The 16875-nt window shown below is 35.7% G+C and overlaps 1 protein-coding gene across 7 annotated transcripts in view; it reads left to right on the top strand.

Moving 5' to 3' along the window:
- ZC3H13 (zinc finger CCCH-type containing 13) overlaps nt 1-16875 on the top strand; it is a 48910-nt gene that overhangs the window by 6047 nt on the left and 25988 nt on the right. For 2 of the 7 annotated variants that reach the window (XM_083815930.1, XM_083815928.1), the window contains exons 2-5: nt 134-259; nt 6429-6540; nt 13157-13265; nt 15951-16090. In XM_083815930.1, the coding sequence (XP_083672056.1) occupies nt 134-259; nt 6429-6540; nt 13157-13265; nt 15951-16090 (487 nt within the window). Of the gene's footprint in view, nt 1-133; nt 260-691; nt 802-6428; nt 6541-13156; nt 13266-15950; nt 16091-16875 lie in introns of all 7 variants that reach the window. The other 5 variants (XM_083815932.1, XM_083815933.1, XM_083815929.1 and 2 more) reach the window with 5 other exon arrangements.

Below are 16875 nucleotides of genomic sequence, written 5' to 3'. Positions count from 1 at the left end.
CTTCTGTTTCTTTCTTCATCACCTCTGCAGCAACTCTTGCAACGTGTATCATACTATTTTATTCATGTGAGTTCAGTGTCAATAGCCCCAGACTGAAGGATTTTACAGTTTTGCTTTTTTTTTTTGGTTGAAGTAGTACAAAATGTCAAAAATTAGAAGGAAGGTCACAGTGGAAAATACCAAGACCATATCCGATAGCACATCCCGAAGACCCAGTGTGTTTGAAAGGCTTGGACCCAGCACTGGAAGTACTGCAGAGGTGAGTTGTGAAAGCATTCTTCTTTTCCTCCCCACCCCAGCATCTTCTTTTCCAGGATTTACATGGTGGGAAAGAGTAGCTCACAAGTGCCAAATATTCAGATGTCACAGGTGTTAGTAAAGGTGAAGAGAACTCCTTAACTCATGGATGTTCAAAATACTAATATTAGAGTTTTCAAATAACGTGTGTTGTCCCAGCTTCTGGACAAGAGCAGTAGCACTGTACATTTTAATACTGTTTCCACCAACCTAATTTTTTCTCTGCCAGACCTGATTCTCATTGTTGATCTTTTTTTTGAGTTATATTACTGGTGGACAGAAATTAGAGATAAATGGGAATTAATGTGGAGTCATTTGTTTGTTCTGCCACACTCACACCAATGGTATTTCCAGAAATGAGTGTGAAATTCACCCAGTGATGTCTGTCTCTTAGACACAGTGCCGTAACTGGCTGAAGACTGGCAACTGCCTCTATGGGAACACATGTAGATTCGTACATGGCCCTTCACCACGAGGTAAAGGCTATAGCAGCAGTTATAGAAGGTAAATCAAGAACTCACTTTGAATTCTTCACATGCTGTAGGAAAATAGCTTTTGCAACTATGTCTTCTGTTCTTTTGTGTTTTTTTGTTAATAATGAAATGCTGTGGTGTGCCTAATGGTGTGTTTTATCAATAACCACTCGTATTGCGAAGCTGCTCAAAACAGTTGATTTGGCAACCTTCAGTGGGTTTTCCCAGGATTTTGGGGAGTAACTTTAATGTAACTTTAAAAAAGAGTCCACTGGATGCAGATTAATTTCTTACATTGCTTGAAATAGGGAAATCGAGTACCTTAAGTTATTTTTATATGTGTAGTGTCACTGCAGCTTCTGATACACCTTTCTGTCCTTTACTAAAATATTGTTTTGTAACTACTTACAGCAGTAATCGCATACGTGTAGCCCTTCTGCCTTCACTGTACTGTTTGATGAGTAGGGTGTGTAACCTCTCTAGCTGTGAGAAAACACTTCTCTTCAAAACGTAGTGTTGTAACTTTGTTAGCTAAAGGCCAAATATCCTATATCAAAAGAAGAGATTCTAAAATTTCTTATTTGTTTCAGAAAACAGAAATTTTACTGTTACTCCCACGTTACTCTCATTTTAAAATGCGTTTTTTCCCACTGTCCTATGTATGGTGTAACACCGTGCTTGTCAACTGAAACTAAACGTAGCAGTAAATTTGTACTATTTGTATTATAAAGGACAAAAAAAAAAAGTCATTGGTAGAGTATGAAGCCTTCATAGAAAGGGGAACCGTGCAAAAACTGTGCTGTTTCCTGATGCTACAGTGATGTCAGTGTTACCTATAGATTACGGATGGGCGCACTGAAGCATCAAAATGTAAATAAAGCAACTTGGTGAAGGTCAAACAGGAAGGTTGGCTTGATGTTCTCTTTCCTGCTCTTGTGCCACACTCTCAGGATGGACTTGACTTTGCTTGTTTGATCTTCTAACATGGTAGCCTCTGGGATACAAAATAAATCACTAAGATCGATGTTTATTTCGGTGTGTGAAAGATCTTACTCTGCTCTGTGCTGAGTGTTCCATATGGGGGGGGGAAAAAAGGAGTGATTTATTGGTAGAGACTAAATCAAAAAACTTAAACGTAGCATGCTGCTTTCTCCTTGCTTTCAGTGTTTGGAACGCACAGTTTGTGGTCCTGCTTGGTCATTTGAAGAGAAGTCACATTTCTTTTAATGACTAAAGCTTTGTTTCTGCTGTACTGTCACCACTAACACTTAAGAACAACGCTGATTTACTTGCTACTAACTTTTTCTTCCTGTTAGGACTGTACTAAAAAAGTCAAAGAATGGATCTTGCTGCTCATTTGCCTGATATGTTCAACATTTTAATAAAGATGTTCGTAAAGGAAAAAATAAAATAAAAAACAAGGAGGGGGGCAAGCCCTCCTACTAAAACAGACAAATGAAAAAAGCACACTTGTCTTCAGAGGATTCTACTGAGAGCTCTTGGCTAGGCACAGAAAAAGCTGTTTTACTTGCGTAATAGAAGTTCTTATGGTATTTAACCTTTTTTTACAATTGTATCCAGGTATTCTAAATGCAATTTTATTGGCTTAGTGCAAGTCAAGCTAATGCTGATTCCACACCAGTTCAGTTTAAGCAGTATTCCTGTTCACATGTCTGGGACATGCTGGTGGTGTGGCTACACGTGTTCAGCTTTTACTGCTGGCAGTCTTTTGTCTGCTTTGCAGGCAGTTTGGTAGGACATGGCACATCTTACTCCCTTCCTTGCACCTCCTATTTCAAACCTGTCTGAACAAAGTCTCATTGTTAATGTTTTTTCTGACCATAATTCTTCCCTTGGTTTAAAACATCACCAGACAACAGGAAAACTTGACTCTAAAATGTGAAGAAAGCCTTTTAAAGGTAGTGTGCATATAACTGTGTTTCAGCGTTAATGCAGCTTCTCACATCATGAGTTTTCATCCTTCTTTTTAAAACAACTAGCATGTTTTTGCCTGTAAGGCTTTCCTGATAAGCATATTAAGAATCCAGTAATAGACCTGCCTGTATTCCAGGCATCTGAAGTAAGGAGAAGCTAATAAGGGAAGAGCTGTGTGTAAACATGCTGTCCCACAAGCAATTTTACTCTCATGCTTTGCCCATCGATTGTTTGTTAGCTGCTTTGCAGCTATCCTGTCCGTCTTGTATTATTGTCAGGATAGACAGAAGCTAGACATCAGGAAGAGGTTCTTCACCAAGCGGGTGGTCATACACTGGAACAGGCTCCCCAGTGAAGTAGTCACTGCACCAAGCCTGTCTGAATTTAAGAAGCGTTTGGACTGTGCACTTAGTCACATGGTCTAAAATTTTGGGTAGACCTGTGCGGTGCCAGGAGTTGGACTCAGTGATCCTTATGGGTCCCTTCCAACTCGGGATATTCTATGATTCTGTGATCTGTGCCATCATAGCACAGTACCTGTCTGTTGCCTGAACCTCTTAATTCTGGATCCTTACACGGGGTTTAAAAAATAAACAAGCAACAACAGTAGGTAAGAATATATGAATCTTAAAAAGTACAAATACTGTTGCACAGGAAACTGAAACCAGGACAGTGTCTCATCAGCATTCAGTTATATGTACGTTAAACGCCAGTCTGCCTATATACACCCACGCACACTTGTACATGCGCATACACACGTTCTCTGAGGGTTGTGTTGTAATGTGTGCTGTTGCCAGTGGGTTGCTCCCCGTGTTGGAAGATAGGTACAGAAGCAAATGGAGGTGCTGTTTAAATGTGCATTTCCTTACCAAGCCGCTTCATCTGGAGAACTGAACTGTGGCAGGAAGTAGCGCTGTTTAAAATCACTTAACTGCACTGCTTAAAATTTGAAATGGTCAAATTCAGCATTTTTGGCCTTGCTTAAAATATGGGTCCCACCCAAAATGTTAATTCATTAAAGTATTTTTTCATTTAGTTTTCTTCTTTCATTGTACAGTGATAATACTGTGCAGCCTTTTGTGCAGAAGGTTCTACCAGATACAATGTGAATTTACAATCTTAAACTGTGGAATTAAAATTATGTATTTTTTTGGTGAAATTCAGCAGCATGCATTACCTGGAATAAACAAAAGCCCCTTTTGGAAGGGAAGAAAAAAGCAAGTGCATCAGTAGGCCATTTATAAAAACAAAAATTGTGGTGCACCTGAAGGGAAAACTAGTTAGTAGATCAGCTTGTTTTTCTGTGCATAAGCCAAAGTATCTGAAAACAGTCACAGCTTCCTGAGTAATTATTTCGTCAATAACATGAGATTGAAAACTTGGCAAATATTTGATATTTTTTTGCTTTTATGCTATAATACTTGGGGGGAAGGAGGGCAGTGTGTGGAACAACTGGATGGATACCTTGACTTTGCTCCAGTGTTCTCCCAAAGCTGTAAGACAAAACAAACAAACAACAAAACAAAACAAACAAACCCAAGAGCACAACACAACCCTGAAGCTGTAGCTTTTTTCATTCCTGTGATTTCTTGATGACTTTCATAATCTTAGAGCAGATTTAAATACTGTTTTAATAAACTAAGTTTTTTGTTCCCTCCCTTCCACACTGGAAAAGGGTATTAATTAAAAGTGAAATGATTTGCATTATTTTTTCCACTCAAGCATATAACTTCAATAAATACCACAGTATTATACGTTTGTCTAGAAAATGTGTGGGCTACATTGTAAGTTCTCTTGCTTTCTCCTTCAGCTACCAGGTTTTCCTGAGAATCACTTCTCTTGAGGAATAATAAATACAAGTACACTATCTGTAATCTCTTTGCCTTTTAAATTGAGTTTCAGTTTCACAAACCTGGATCCTTTGTGCCATACCTGAAATACTATTAAAAATTTAGGCTTTGAATTGCCACTTCAGTATTGAAAGCTGGTTTACATGTGGAGGTAGCTGATGGTTTGGAATGCTTCAGAGAATTTTGGGCATACAAAGGAATTCTGCTTCTAAGACGGGAGGAAAAAAAAGATACCTTGAATTATAATCTTTACAAAAGCCAGATACTTTAAAGATGATATAGTCATGTGTGCAAGGAAGGTAACTTGTTTATATTAGTATGCTGGATATTTTTTTGATCCTTGTTAGTGCTGAAAGAAGCAGCACGCTACTGTTTTGTATCATTCCTCTGATCTAGATTGACGTGTATTTGCAGTTTCACAAAGAATTAAACGCATTTAAAAATGAGAGCAGTCACTGGTCTTTTTCTTTTTATATACTAAGGCACACAACATTGTGACATTGTTTAAAGAATTAAATACAAACAACGTTGCAAAGGAGGAAGTAGAAACAAATTACTGTGTTCCAAACGTGCACAGGTTGAAAATGAAATCATATTAATTTAAATATTTTAATATGCCCAAGCTGGGAAACAAAGTTTTCCTGTTGTATATTATGTGACAGAGGAAGGATGGAAGAAACAACTCTTTCTAAATGGAAACTCTAATTCAGTTTAAAAAAAAAAAAAAAAAGAAAAAAAAAGAAAGAAATGCAAAGTTAATTATCCAAGTATTAGATAAACTCTTTTAATCAACTAAAGTAGCATTTTTAACTCTTTCTTTAGTGTAAACTGATGGGTACAAATCCAGTACTTCCATACAACCATTTCACAAAAGAATCTGTAATTAAAAGTTAACAGCCATCATAGAAGTACCAAATTTGGTTTCAAGCCAGATTTATATGAAGAGAAAATTTGTTTTCTTGAACCAAAACATCATTTGAAGCAGCTCCTGTGTCCCTTTTGCCTAGGAACTTGTTTAAATGCAAGAGTTGTTCTCTTTTAACCTATAAGGGATAAATCAACTTCTGAATCCATACTAGGAGGTGATGACATTATAAAGATACCTTGTAGTAGTGTAGGATATTCCCCTTCCCACATCACAGTAATACGTTCTACAGAAGATACACAGTTGTAAGAGTAGTAGAGTTATTCCAGTGTTTTAAAATTAAATAATGAAATAGTTATGTTACTGCAAGATGGAAAATGAAGGAGGCCTCCAAGAGTGAATTTCTGATGCACAGCCTTGCAACAGCCATTCTTTGTGTAGCAGTCTGACCAAGGTCATGGGAGGATGGCAACTAGGGCAGACGATCTCCACTTATGGACTTCTTCTGTATTTGGAGTTGTGCTTTTATGTGACTAACTGCTAGCCTACAGTAGTTTGACTCTGCAATAATTTTATTTAAATATGTATATAAATCAGTACAGCTTAGCATATGGAGAAGGCTAAAGATAACTGGGAAGACTTGGTCTGAATGATTGTGAAACATTTGCATGATGGTCAGAAAAAGAGGATCTGTTGTGGCTAGGATCAGCTGAAGCTGATTTAGAGTGGTCACTGAGCCATGACATAGTGCCATATATACATACAAGTAATCTTCCTTCCTAGAGACAAGTCTTCCTTGATGTTCTGAAAGAGTTTTGGTTTTTGTTTGTTTGGTTTTTTCTTTGAATGCTTAAGCCCATTAGAACTGAATACTTTTTTTTCATCCTTACTGCTTTTGGTGGGAGGTTTAGATCTCTGTCTATACTAATAACAAAAATAGTTAAAAGACTGTATTCCTTTAAAAGTGATCCCATAGAACTGGTTATATCATGTTTCTGTATTATACAGGTCACCAGAAAGGCCTACTGGAGATCTTCGGGAAAGAATGAAGAACAAACGTCAAGACGTTGAGGCTGAGCCACAGAAACGAAGTACAGAGGAATCGTCCTCTCCTGTTAGGGTAAGAATGGAGTTTGCAGAACTCCAGAATCCCTCAGTAGCGATTGGGCACTGTGTCCTAGAAACCTGATTGTGGTGATTTGTAATACTTGAAATGTTTAACAAATTGATCATTTTGTACATAGTGTGTGGCATATTTCATGATGAAGTGTCTTAATAGTTGTAATTGAAATTTTATAGCACTGTTTGGTCTTTTGGTTCTCAGAGATTTTATAAGTCCTGCAGACTAAAATGTCATAAATACTGATGAACAGCTATTTAATAACAGTGCAGACTCTTTAATATTACCAAGAAAGTATACTGACCGTTGTTCGAATCATCCATTATTTTTCCCCTTGACATTTATTCATATCCATTGTTTATGTGCATCCTGACTTCAGTTGTTCATCTCAAATTTGCTTTTGATGAGACAACACAGTTATTGTTGTGCTGGTCCATTTCACCTTCCTCCTCACATATTCATTAGCCATCCCGACTGCTCATTTTTGGATTTTGCAACAAATTAATTTATCATCATTCTCACTTCATAAGCATCTTTCTGCAACCCTAACCCCCCTCAAATATCAAAATTTACTTTAAAATTGTGTTATCTATTTCTGCACTGATGTTGCAAATAGGGACAGAGTTGGTAGCGTGATCCTGCCACCTGTGTTATCAGCATCAGTGTGTTCTTGCATCATGTTTTTTAAGACTTAACTTCCTATGAATAATGGTTAATTTTTCATTTTTTTATTTTTGTGGAAAATCAGTTTTGCTTCTGCAGGTATTAACAGCATTCTTTTTTTCTCTGGATCTGTTTCTACTTGCTGTGTAAAATGAATTTTTCTGTCAGGTGTAAATAAATCAACAGCAGCTGCTATCGTTAAATTAACAGAATGGCTTACCTTCCAATCATGTTTTCAGTTGCTGTTAATTTGTGTAAAATTTCAGTCTTTTCTTTTACTTAAATGTGTTTCTTTTATTTTCTAATAGTTTGAATAAACTGTTTAGTTACTAAGTACATGGTTGGTGGGAAAAGTGTTTTTTTTTCCAACCATTATTAAAAATTTATTGTAACTTCTTCTCTCCTGGTACAATTCTAATTTTGATGTAATTCTTGGTTTTGAATAGTTAACCCTGCTTTTTATAGTGTTCTATTCATGCAATAATAAAGTACTCTTAAACAACTAAACCCCAAATAAAGGTGAACTGGAAACAGGAGTCAAAAGGAACTGGAGAATTAGAGCATCTGTTAAAGTACCAAAGAGTTATTTACAGGATAAGCACACTGCAGAGAAAAAATTGCTCTGCTTCAGTCTCATAAAACAGAAGGCTGAGGAAACCACTGAGGTTTTTGTATTAATTGCACGGAGGCAACTGTGGAAAATATGGGATATCCAAAGAAAATATTCTGGAACAAATAGATGAAGAGGGACAGTCGTCAAGAGTTGCATTGCAAAGAACCAGCATATCCAAAAGAACAGAAGACTGAAGTAACTGAACTGCTTACAGAAATCTTGCTCCATCATTAGTTACTGTTATGGTGGAGATCTAATGATTGACGTTTTCATCTTACTAAAGCTTCTGGGATAACTGAGGAAATGGATAAGAAGTCGTAATTTCATTTTGAAATAATGAAAGGTAGCTTGTTTCGTGAAAAGTTTCATAATTGTGTTTTTTTGTTTTTTTTTCCTTTTTAAATAAAGAAGAAAGAGCACTGTTCCTGCAGTCAAAATTTGTGCTTCGCTGATCTACTAGCATTGAAACTTGAACAGAGAGTAGTGGTTAAAAGAAAACTGATTTAAGTGAAATCTTAAATAGCTTCTTTTGAAACAAAGCTTTTGAGGAATAGATAGGTGAATAACAAGCATAATATCGTCAGTTTTAGAAGCCAGCTAATGGGAAAATTTTAGATTAATTTAAAATGAGGTTACAGAGAATGCTATGGTGCTTCATCTAAAGAGATGCTACTTTTTAAGAATGGAAAAATGATGGACATCCCAAATGTTAAACTTTGCAGAAGATATGAGAATACTAATTGAGATTAATAAAGTCAGAGGAATGCCATAGGGACTGCGGAAAAGATTTTCAACAGTACAATGGCAGATGAAACGTGGTGTTGGCAAGTGCAAGGTAATGCACAGCAAAGGAAGTATTTAATACAAAAAATATATGAATTAATATTTTAAAAGTAACTGAAACCATACAGTAGAAAAAAGTTATTGTGGACAGCTCAATGAAATCATCTGTTCAAAGTACAGTCACAGTCACAGAAACAAAATACTCAGTAATATAAAAATGGAATAGAAAATTATCACTGCTATGCTGTAGGAGTTAATGGTCCGGTTTTATTTGAAATGCTGTTTGGTTATGATCACCTGTATGCAAGACAATACAGTCAGAGGTCTTTTTGAAGTGAGCAAGGGGTGGGGAGGAGACTGGAGAGGAGAAGAAAGGAGTTGTGGCGAATGCATATAATGTATGGTTGAGAGAATGTAAACTAGATGCGTCTTATTCATACTTTATCCCAGTAGAAACAACAGCAAATTTGAAAATGACAAGGGGAGATGCTATTTACGTTATATATGACAATTCTACCTGATTGCTGGAAGATAGAGTTAAAAAAAACATGAATAGGTTCCAAAAACAGTTAAGGCAGTGGAAGAGAAGAGATTTTCTGTGTTTGGAGATAGAGATTTTACTGGTTATCTTATATGTATTTAGGAAGAAATTTCATACATGGACAGCTTATAAAAATATATCTTCTATTATTTCTTCATGTCTTGTACTATTATTTTCAGAGACAATATGCTGTGTTACATGGATAACTACAGCAAACTCAGTTGTTTTTGTGTTTCTTAGATTTGTGTTCGGACTTATTTCAGTTCTGATGTTAGTGTATCAAATACATTACAAATAACTAGGAAAGGTTCTTGCTGTTACTGTATTTAGTTGGAAATTTTCATGTTGAATTTTTCTCTGAATTCCGAGATAGATACATTGGAGTATTTGAAGTATTATGTAAAACAACTTCTGGGAGGTTTGTGTGATTTGGGGAAAAAGTGGAAAGAACTTAATTTACCTTTAGGAAAGGTTTTTGTAAGGAATGTCTATCACTTGTTTTATATCTGCTTTTTGTCACTTTGGCTTTTGAATATCTGCACTGGAAATAGAGGTCAGCGTTGTCTTCCATCTCTGAAATGGAATCAATACCTGTTCATTTCAGGGAAACGGAATACATTTTCTTGTACGTTTGTGCAGTGTGGTAGTAATTTTCATTATAGAGGTATTACATGTAGAGCAAAATAGTACTGTGCTTACCCAAAAGATGTGAGCTATTGATGCATGATAGCTTGTTCTGGAGTTAAAGTGAATTCTGACTTAGTTTATATCACTGCTGCATGCACATGTGCTGACAAGGCTGAAGCTGAAGCTTCTGCTTTGTAAGAACTGTAGATTGTAAGCCTTATAAATATTCTCTCCATCAATGTTGGCAAAATAACACTTGCTAGCTAGAAGCATGTTTTGCAGAATGGGTAAGTCCTTTAGTGCTTGGCCAAGCTTTTGCTGTAGTGGGAAATTCATTCGAGGAGACATTGAGTCTTGTGCTGTAGAGGACTCATTGTCTTATAAGGTGGGGAACTTCAATTTAAGTAGGTGTTTAATAAAATCTCATAGAATTCAGTCATAATGTCGTATGTTTTTCTTTAAGTAGCATTTCTACTGAAATTCAACATTAAACTGTAATAATCTATTCAACACGTTAATAGTTTAACTTCGAGCACATATGTGAAAACAGCGTAGACAAAGTCTACTAAATTACTGTCTGCACTTAGGACAGTTAACAATTTTTTTAGTAAATAATTATACTATTATGAAAGTTTGTTTCTATTCCAGTAAATGGAGTCTTTTTCAGATACAGTATCTTCCAGTACAAATAAAAGACATGCTTTTGCCCTGTAGGAGTTTGGCTTATTTTATTCTTGGCTTATTAAGGTAGAGGTGCAAAAAAACAATGTAAAGTATAAGAAGGTCTGTAAGGATGTGAATGTAATATTTACTCATTAACTAATATAGCCCATAGTATGAGGGAATGAAATGCCTTGCAAGTGAAACAAATACAATAAAAGGAATATATTGAAGACTTTTCCATGAGAAAATTTGAATGTGTTCTATACCGTCATAATTTAAATTCTTGAATTATGTGCCCCAGGAAAATATACTCAGTTTCTAAGCACAGTTTTTTTTTTTTTTTTTTTTTTCTTCCCAAGATGCTGTCTTACCAGAATCTTTTCTCCTGACAAGTAAACTCAAGTTGCTTAGTGTATGGACGGGCTTGGATCAAGTTGTGTTAACTTATAAAATAGCATGCTTGCATTACAATTGTCTATTCGCTTCCCCTATATTCAATAATTCAATAAAATTCCTTTCATAGATGATTTTGTTCTCAATTCTTCTTTAGAAGTATGGTTGTCCCATTGCTGCCACTACCAAATGTCTCCACTGAGAGGAGAAAATACGGGCTGTTTCAATACGCTTGTGTGGTGTTGTAAGTTTGGAGGTGTAGGTGAGATGTGTATAGGTTGTGTACAGCTTCTAACATGGAGTATTACATTGTTCTTGAAACATGCAGTTTACTCAGAATGCTCTTTGTTAACAAGTTACTTTGTGATTTGGCCTTGAAGTTTTTTGAGGTTAGTATGTATAGGGTATGGCCTAACATGCATCGTGTGGTTTGCTAGTACCACATAGGATTGAATTAATAAAATTTAGTATTTGTATTTAATGTTTATTGTTTATAGGAACTAGTATATAGCAGAAGTAAACATTTTACTAGAACAAATTCAGCTTTCAAGAAAAGTAGCCTAGAAAAAGGAAGGTGCTGTACGAAAAAAATTGTTTGCAAGAGGAGCTTGTTGATAAAGCTGCAAACTTTGAGTCTTATAAAAGTCTATTTTCTCTTCAAGTAACTTCCTTTGGAGCTTAGTACAGTTGTTGCTGTTAGACTGGAATGCATTTGGTGCCTGTTGTGTTGATGGTCTAGTTGATGTAGACTTGTCTGCAACTGATGTCAGAAACCAATGTGACCTGATAAGTTAGGATCTTGTGCATCACTTTAGAGATCCTGTCATGAAGTGAAGAAAATCTGACTTGTCCTTATTCTAGAAGCTGCTTTTAGTTACACTTGACTCAAGTTAGTTCCTTCATGTGAAGCTTCTTTGTGTTATTTAGCAAATGGTCAGTTTTTCAAAATCTTGTAAGGGTTTGATATGATATACTTAGTACATCAAGATAAGGGGCTTGAAGATAACTAAGCAGCACTGAAGTACTTTTCAGTTTACTAGGTAAAATAAATGCAGTACTTACTCTGTGATCACTTATGTCATTAAACTAGTGTTTAACATTGTTAAAGAATAAAAAGGAATAGTTCCATTGTATTCACTTGCAATATTGTGTAGAGTCACTCTTATTATTTCCCTACTGTGTTTCTGACATGGTCTTAAGGATTTAAATCGAGTAATGGCCTAAGTCACAATAAGGAGTAGCTAGTGAAATTCTCAGGCATCTCCTTTTCTTGGCATAAAGGGTCCAACAAACCAGCACTGAAGAATCCCCAAAAGAAAGCACTCTGGGAGGTGAGAACAAATGGGGAGTGGGACAGGCTTTTGTTATTTGCTCTTTGTGGTTTCGTACATAATAAATTAATCTGTGATACTTCTAAGCTTGGATGTTCATGGGTGGTTTGCCGTCTTTTTTTTTTTTGGTGAACAGTTAAAAAACCACTTTGTCCTGTACTTCACTAAGTCCAGGTAGATTAGAGAATATGGAAAGAATATGGATTCAGCAGAGGCAATGATGCAACTATGTAGCTCTACTACTGGAATGTAGCAGGGGGAGAAGAGCAGCTCAGGACCAGGTGCCTTTATAAATTATTTTACATTCTGTAAGAACAAACAGTCTCTGGCATCCTTAGGTATCCATAGGAACATCGGTCCTGTGCGCCACATGCACTGTTTTGCCACATGCGAAATGGGTGCTACTGCACTGGTTAAACATGACTAATAAGATCGAAGCAATGAACGTTCAGCTTTAAAGCTATTAAGAAAACTCGATTCCAGTCTGTTGCTTTAGATTTTCTTCCCCCTTTCTTCTGCCAGCCAAGGGTCCCCCCCTGCATTGCTGCCCCCTTCTTTATCCTCTGGAGAGTTAAGTGGTTCAGCTTCTCTGAGGGTCATCTGCCTTGCATATGACATTCTTATTTACAACTGAAAACTTATTCACGCTGTTAAACTTCGGATTTTAAGAACCCAATCTGTTCTTTTGGTTCTTATTTTAAACCTGATTCTCTGATACGTGCTTAATTCTTGCCCTGCCTCTAAACGTTACTTTATGAATTCCTTCTTCCTTCTTTTCCCCATCTGCTATTTGCATACTGATTATATGAAATTGCATTAGAGTATTTTGCCTGTGGAGTCTCTGCTTGTTTAAGAAGGTATTTTTTCAACAGGCTGAAGGGGAAATTGCTTTTTGTACTATAAAAAAGGAACAGCCAAAATACCATGTAAAATGTACCTGCTTCTTCAGGCTTCTTTTAAAAATAAAGTTGTTTACTCTAATGCAGCATTTTTCCCTTATAGAAAGAGTCTTCACGAGGAAGACATAGAGAAAAGGAGGATATCAAAATTACAAAGGAGAGAACACCAGAAAGTGAAGAGGAAAATGGAGACTGGGAAACAAATAGAGAAGGTAAGTGAAATTAAATTAATGGTCTCCCTACAGCTCAGAGAATTGCACTAATACTGGACTGCATGTAAAATAAAATAGTTAAAGATTCCGTCTCTAAGTAGAGTGCAGTAGCCATTAAGATTTATTTTTGGAAGAGGGCAAAGGAGCAACTTGATTTGGACTGCAGTAATAGTAAAAACAACTTTTAGAAACATTCTATTTTTAAATACTCAGATGAGGAACTTGGCCATTGGCTATTCTGTGGTTGAGCCTTTTGCCATTAGGTCAGTAGCTGAATCCAAGATGATTTTGAAACTGATTGGTCCAAGAAGTGAGCATGACTCCTTTGAAGTTAAAAGTCAACAGTTTTTTGTTTGTTTGTTCGTTTGTGTGTGTGTGTAATTTGTATTAGTGTGGACTATCTCATTAGCAAGTATGTAATTAGAATGCATATACCAACAGCTGAATGGGACAGCTGGTGAACAAATCATCTTCTGAAAATACTAGAGGAGTGGTAAGAGCTTTGCATTACTACTGTAGGCTCTTGTTGTGGTTGAAAGGTGATTTTATTGTCCTTGGTGCTGATAATATTCATCCATTTACTGCATAGTTGAGGAAAAATCTATTGTTTTCTCACCCCTCTTCTGAGTCTTTCCTTTTTTCTTTGAAGACCAAGTTAAACTGCCAATGAAATTCTGGCAACTTCTAATGAAGTGTGGTATTTACATAGTTTTGTAAGTATCAAGGTTTCAGCAGTTATTAAAATATTGCAAGACAATGTGGGGGTCCTGGTCCACTGTTGAGGATTCTTTCTACCATACAGTAGTGATGCCAAAGAAAGAAACAGTCATTTTCCAAAGAATTTATAGCTCTTTATTAGACAAGATACTAGTTATAAATAATTATATTAGAATACATATCTACATTTTGTTCTTATAACCACAAATCTTTTCAAAATGCACAAATGATTCTGTATGGTTAGCGCTTTTGCTTATGTTTATGGTTATGTTCTGCTGGAAGTCTGCATGATGAAAACCAAATGCAGTCACAGTGCCTTCCTAAACGAAAGGGTTTGTACTAAGCACTTGGAAGGGGGGAAACGTGTTATACACTGAGAGAGATGCATGATTTTAACTTATATTAAAATGCCTAAAATTTACACAGAATCATAGCAAAAATCTCTGTCAAATTAGAAATGCTGTGGTTTACCTTTTCTGATAACCTGAAAATAATTTTGGCTAAACATATAAATGTAATTGTTAGTAAATTGAAGGTTGCTTATCTAGTACTTTATTGTGACATAGAAAACCGTGATACAGTCAGTGTAGAAAATAAAGTTTTAATAGTCCAAGTGGCAGACTTTGTTTCTGGGAAGGAAAACAAAAAACAAAACAAACAAACAAAAAAAAACCCTGGAGATTTTTTAAGTGAATTCGGATATAATGAATCTTTTTGCAGTAAGAAGTACTGTAAGTTATTTGCGCTCTGACTGTCCTATGGCATATATGCATGGAAATAGAATCTAAGTTGAAGAAAATTTGCAATATATTTTTTTTATATATATTTATATATATATATATTATATATAATTTTTTATATATATTGCATATATTTTTATATAAATACGTAGCATGAATGTCTTAATCCTTAGACATCGAGGTTTCTAGCTTGAGAATTATGAATTTCTCAAAATAGTGTTGCTCATAACCTCTGTGGGTAAAGCAGAACTGGTGTCTGTGAAGTTGTAGTGTAATATAATTGGACAGATGGACTGGGAAAGAACCTATGCTGTTAAGAACTGCACCTTTCTGGAGGCTGTTCTCATGCTCTCAAGCCACATGAAGAGAATTTGTAGACTCAATATAGTTATTGCAAAGCTTTTATATAGTTCCTGTGTGTCAAAAGGGGGGTGAAAGCTAATGAATCTTTAACGAGGTATCTGTTCTTGGAAGGTTCTTTTATCAATGTGCTTTTTGAGCATTTGACTTAAGTAACTATAAACAAAATAAGAAGTGTAAACAGTAAGGCTGCTTTCTTTTTCAACAAGATTTCAGTTGCATGGCCTGAAGGGTGTGGTATTTAACTGACAATGACGCAATGAAAAAGCGAGAAGAAAATGATGATGTGAATACCAAGGAGTAAGAATGTTTTAAGTGTGGTTTTACCCAGTGAAAGAAGTTATGCAGACCTCTTCTTTTATTTTAAAGTCAATTTATAGATGTAATTAAACAAGGTATGAATTGATTTGTAGGATACCATCTTAAAAAAAAAAAAAAGCTCTAGTATAGTGCATTACTATTTTAATCTGTTTCATGTGAGATTTCCCAATTAAGCAGGGCTCCACATATTTTTGGTCTTTGTGAAAACACTCTTTTTTGGGATATTTTTGTTATATAAATAGAAAGAAATGGTGTACTGGGTTTCCCTTGCTACCTTAGATGAATAATTGACACAAGTCTCTAAAAGAAGTGAAGTGTTACTAATGAAGTTTAAGTATTTTAATGGTGGGTCATATGGGACTAACTGGAGGTACTTCAGGTTCACGCAGATAATTGGAGGAGAGATTTGGCTTAGCCTTGTGATCCATTTATGCGATGCTTAAAAGTCACTGAAATATTTATGCTTGGCATCCAGTATGCTAAAGGAATATTATTTATTTCATATGTAATCCATTTACTAGTCTATTTACTTTTTGTTTTAATTAAGACTCTGATAATGGAGATGTTAACTATGATTATGATCATGAGCTGTCTTTGGAAATGAAGCGCCAAAAGATTCAGAGAGAACTCATGAAGTTGGAACAGGAAAACATGGAGAAACGAGAGGAAATTGTCATTAAAAAAGAGGTTTGTATTCTGTAAATGCAAAATTAAAATATAAAAAAAATAAAAATTCAGCAACCACTTCATAGACTTCTTATTGTTTCCTAAGAGACCTGAGCTTTCTGGATTACAAAAGTTCTATTCTGTACATAGTAGTAGATAAGTGGCATGTTTATAACTTGATGTGTGACATGGATATTAGTTGCAAGTCACGTATCATCTGTTCAGTCATCTGGCACCATAAACAAGTTTTCTCCTTTATGAAGTCAGCTATTAAATGAGTAGGAAACTTTGCAATTTAATGATTTAAAGCTAATAAAACCTTTAACAGAGATGGTGTAGAAGAAAACACAAGGCATAACTTACGCCAAGCTCCTTTTCCTACGTGGCTTGTGGTAACTGAGAAGAGTAGAGTGACAGACAGGCAAAGCTGTTACCGAAGTCCTAGAAGGCCTAATTTTGGGGAAGACTTTAAAAAAAAAAAAAAGTCTGAAACAAGGTTCTTCTTTTCTGGACAATGAAATGCTAGCTGGGATCATACTATCTGGGATCATACTAACTTTAAACTTTTAGTTACAGTCTTTGCAATGTATTAGAGTGCATCATCTTTTCTTCCCCCACCCTTTTCTTGCCATGTTTCTTTTATGGTGTTCTTGTAAGCTAATAAACTGTTTTGAAAACTGTACGGTTAGTTTATTGGAGGTAGATGTGTAAATGGTTAAGATCTCACATCTAGACTGTTACTGTTTTTACATATATGACATGTATCAGCATACAGCAAAGCTTTTGAGCATCACTCTTTTAACATT

Source organism: Anser anser, assembly GCF_964211835.1.
Source record: "Anser anser genome assembly, chromosome: 1".
Classification (NCBI taxonomy): domain Eukaryota; kingdom Metazoa; phylum Chordata; class Aves; order Anseriformes; family Anatidae; genus Anser; species Anser anser.
The sequence above is the reverse complement of the archived record's forward strand: the minus strand, read 5'-3'. Positions and strand labels throughout refer to the sequence as shown.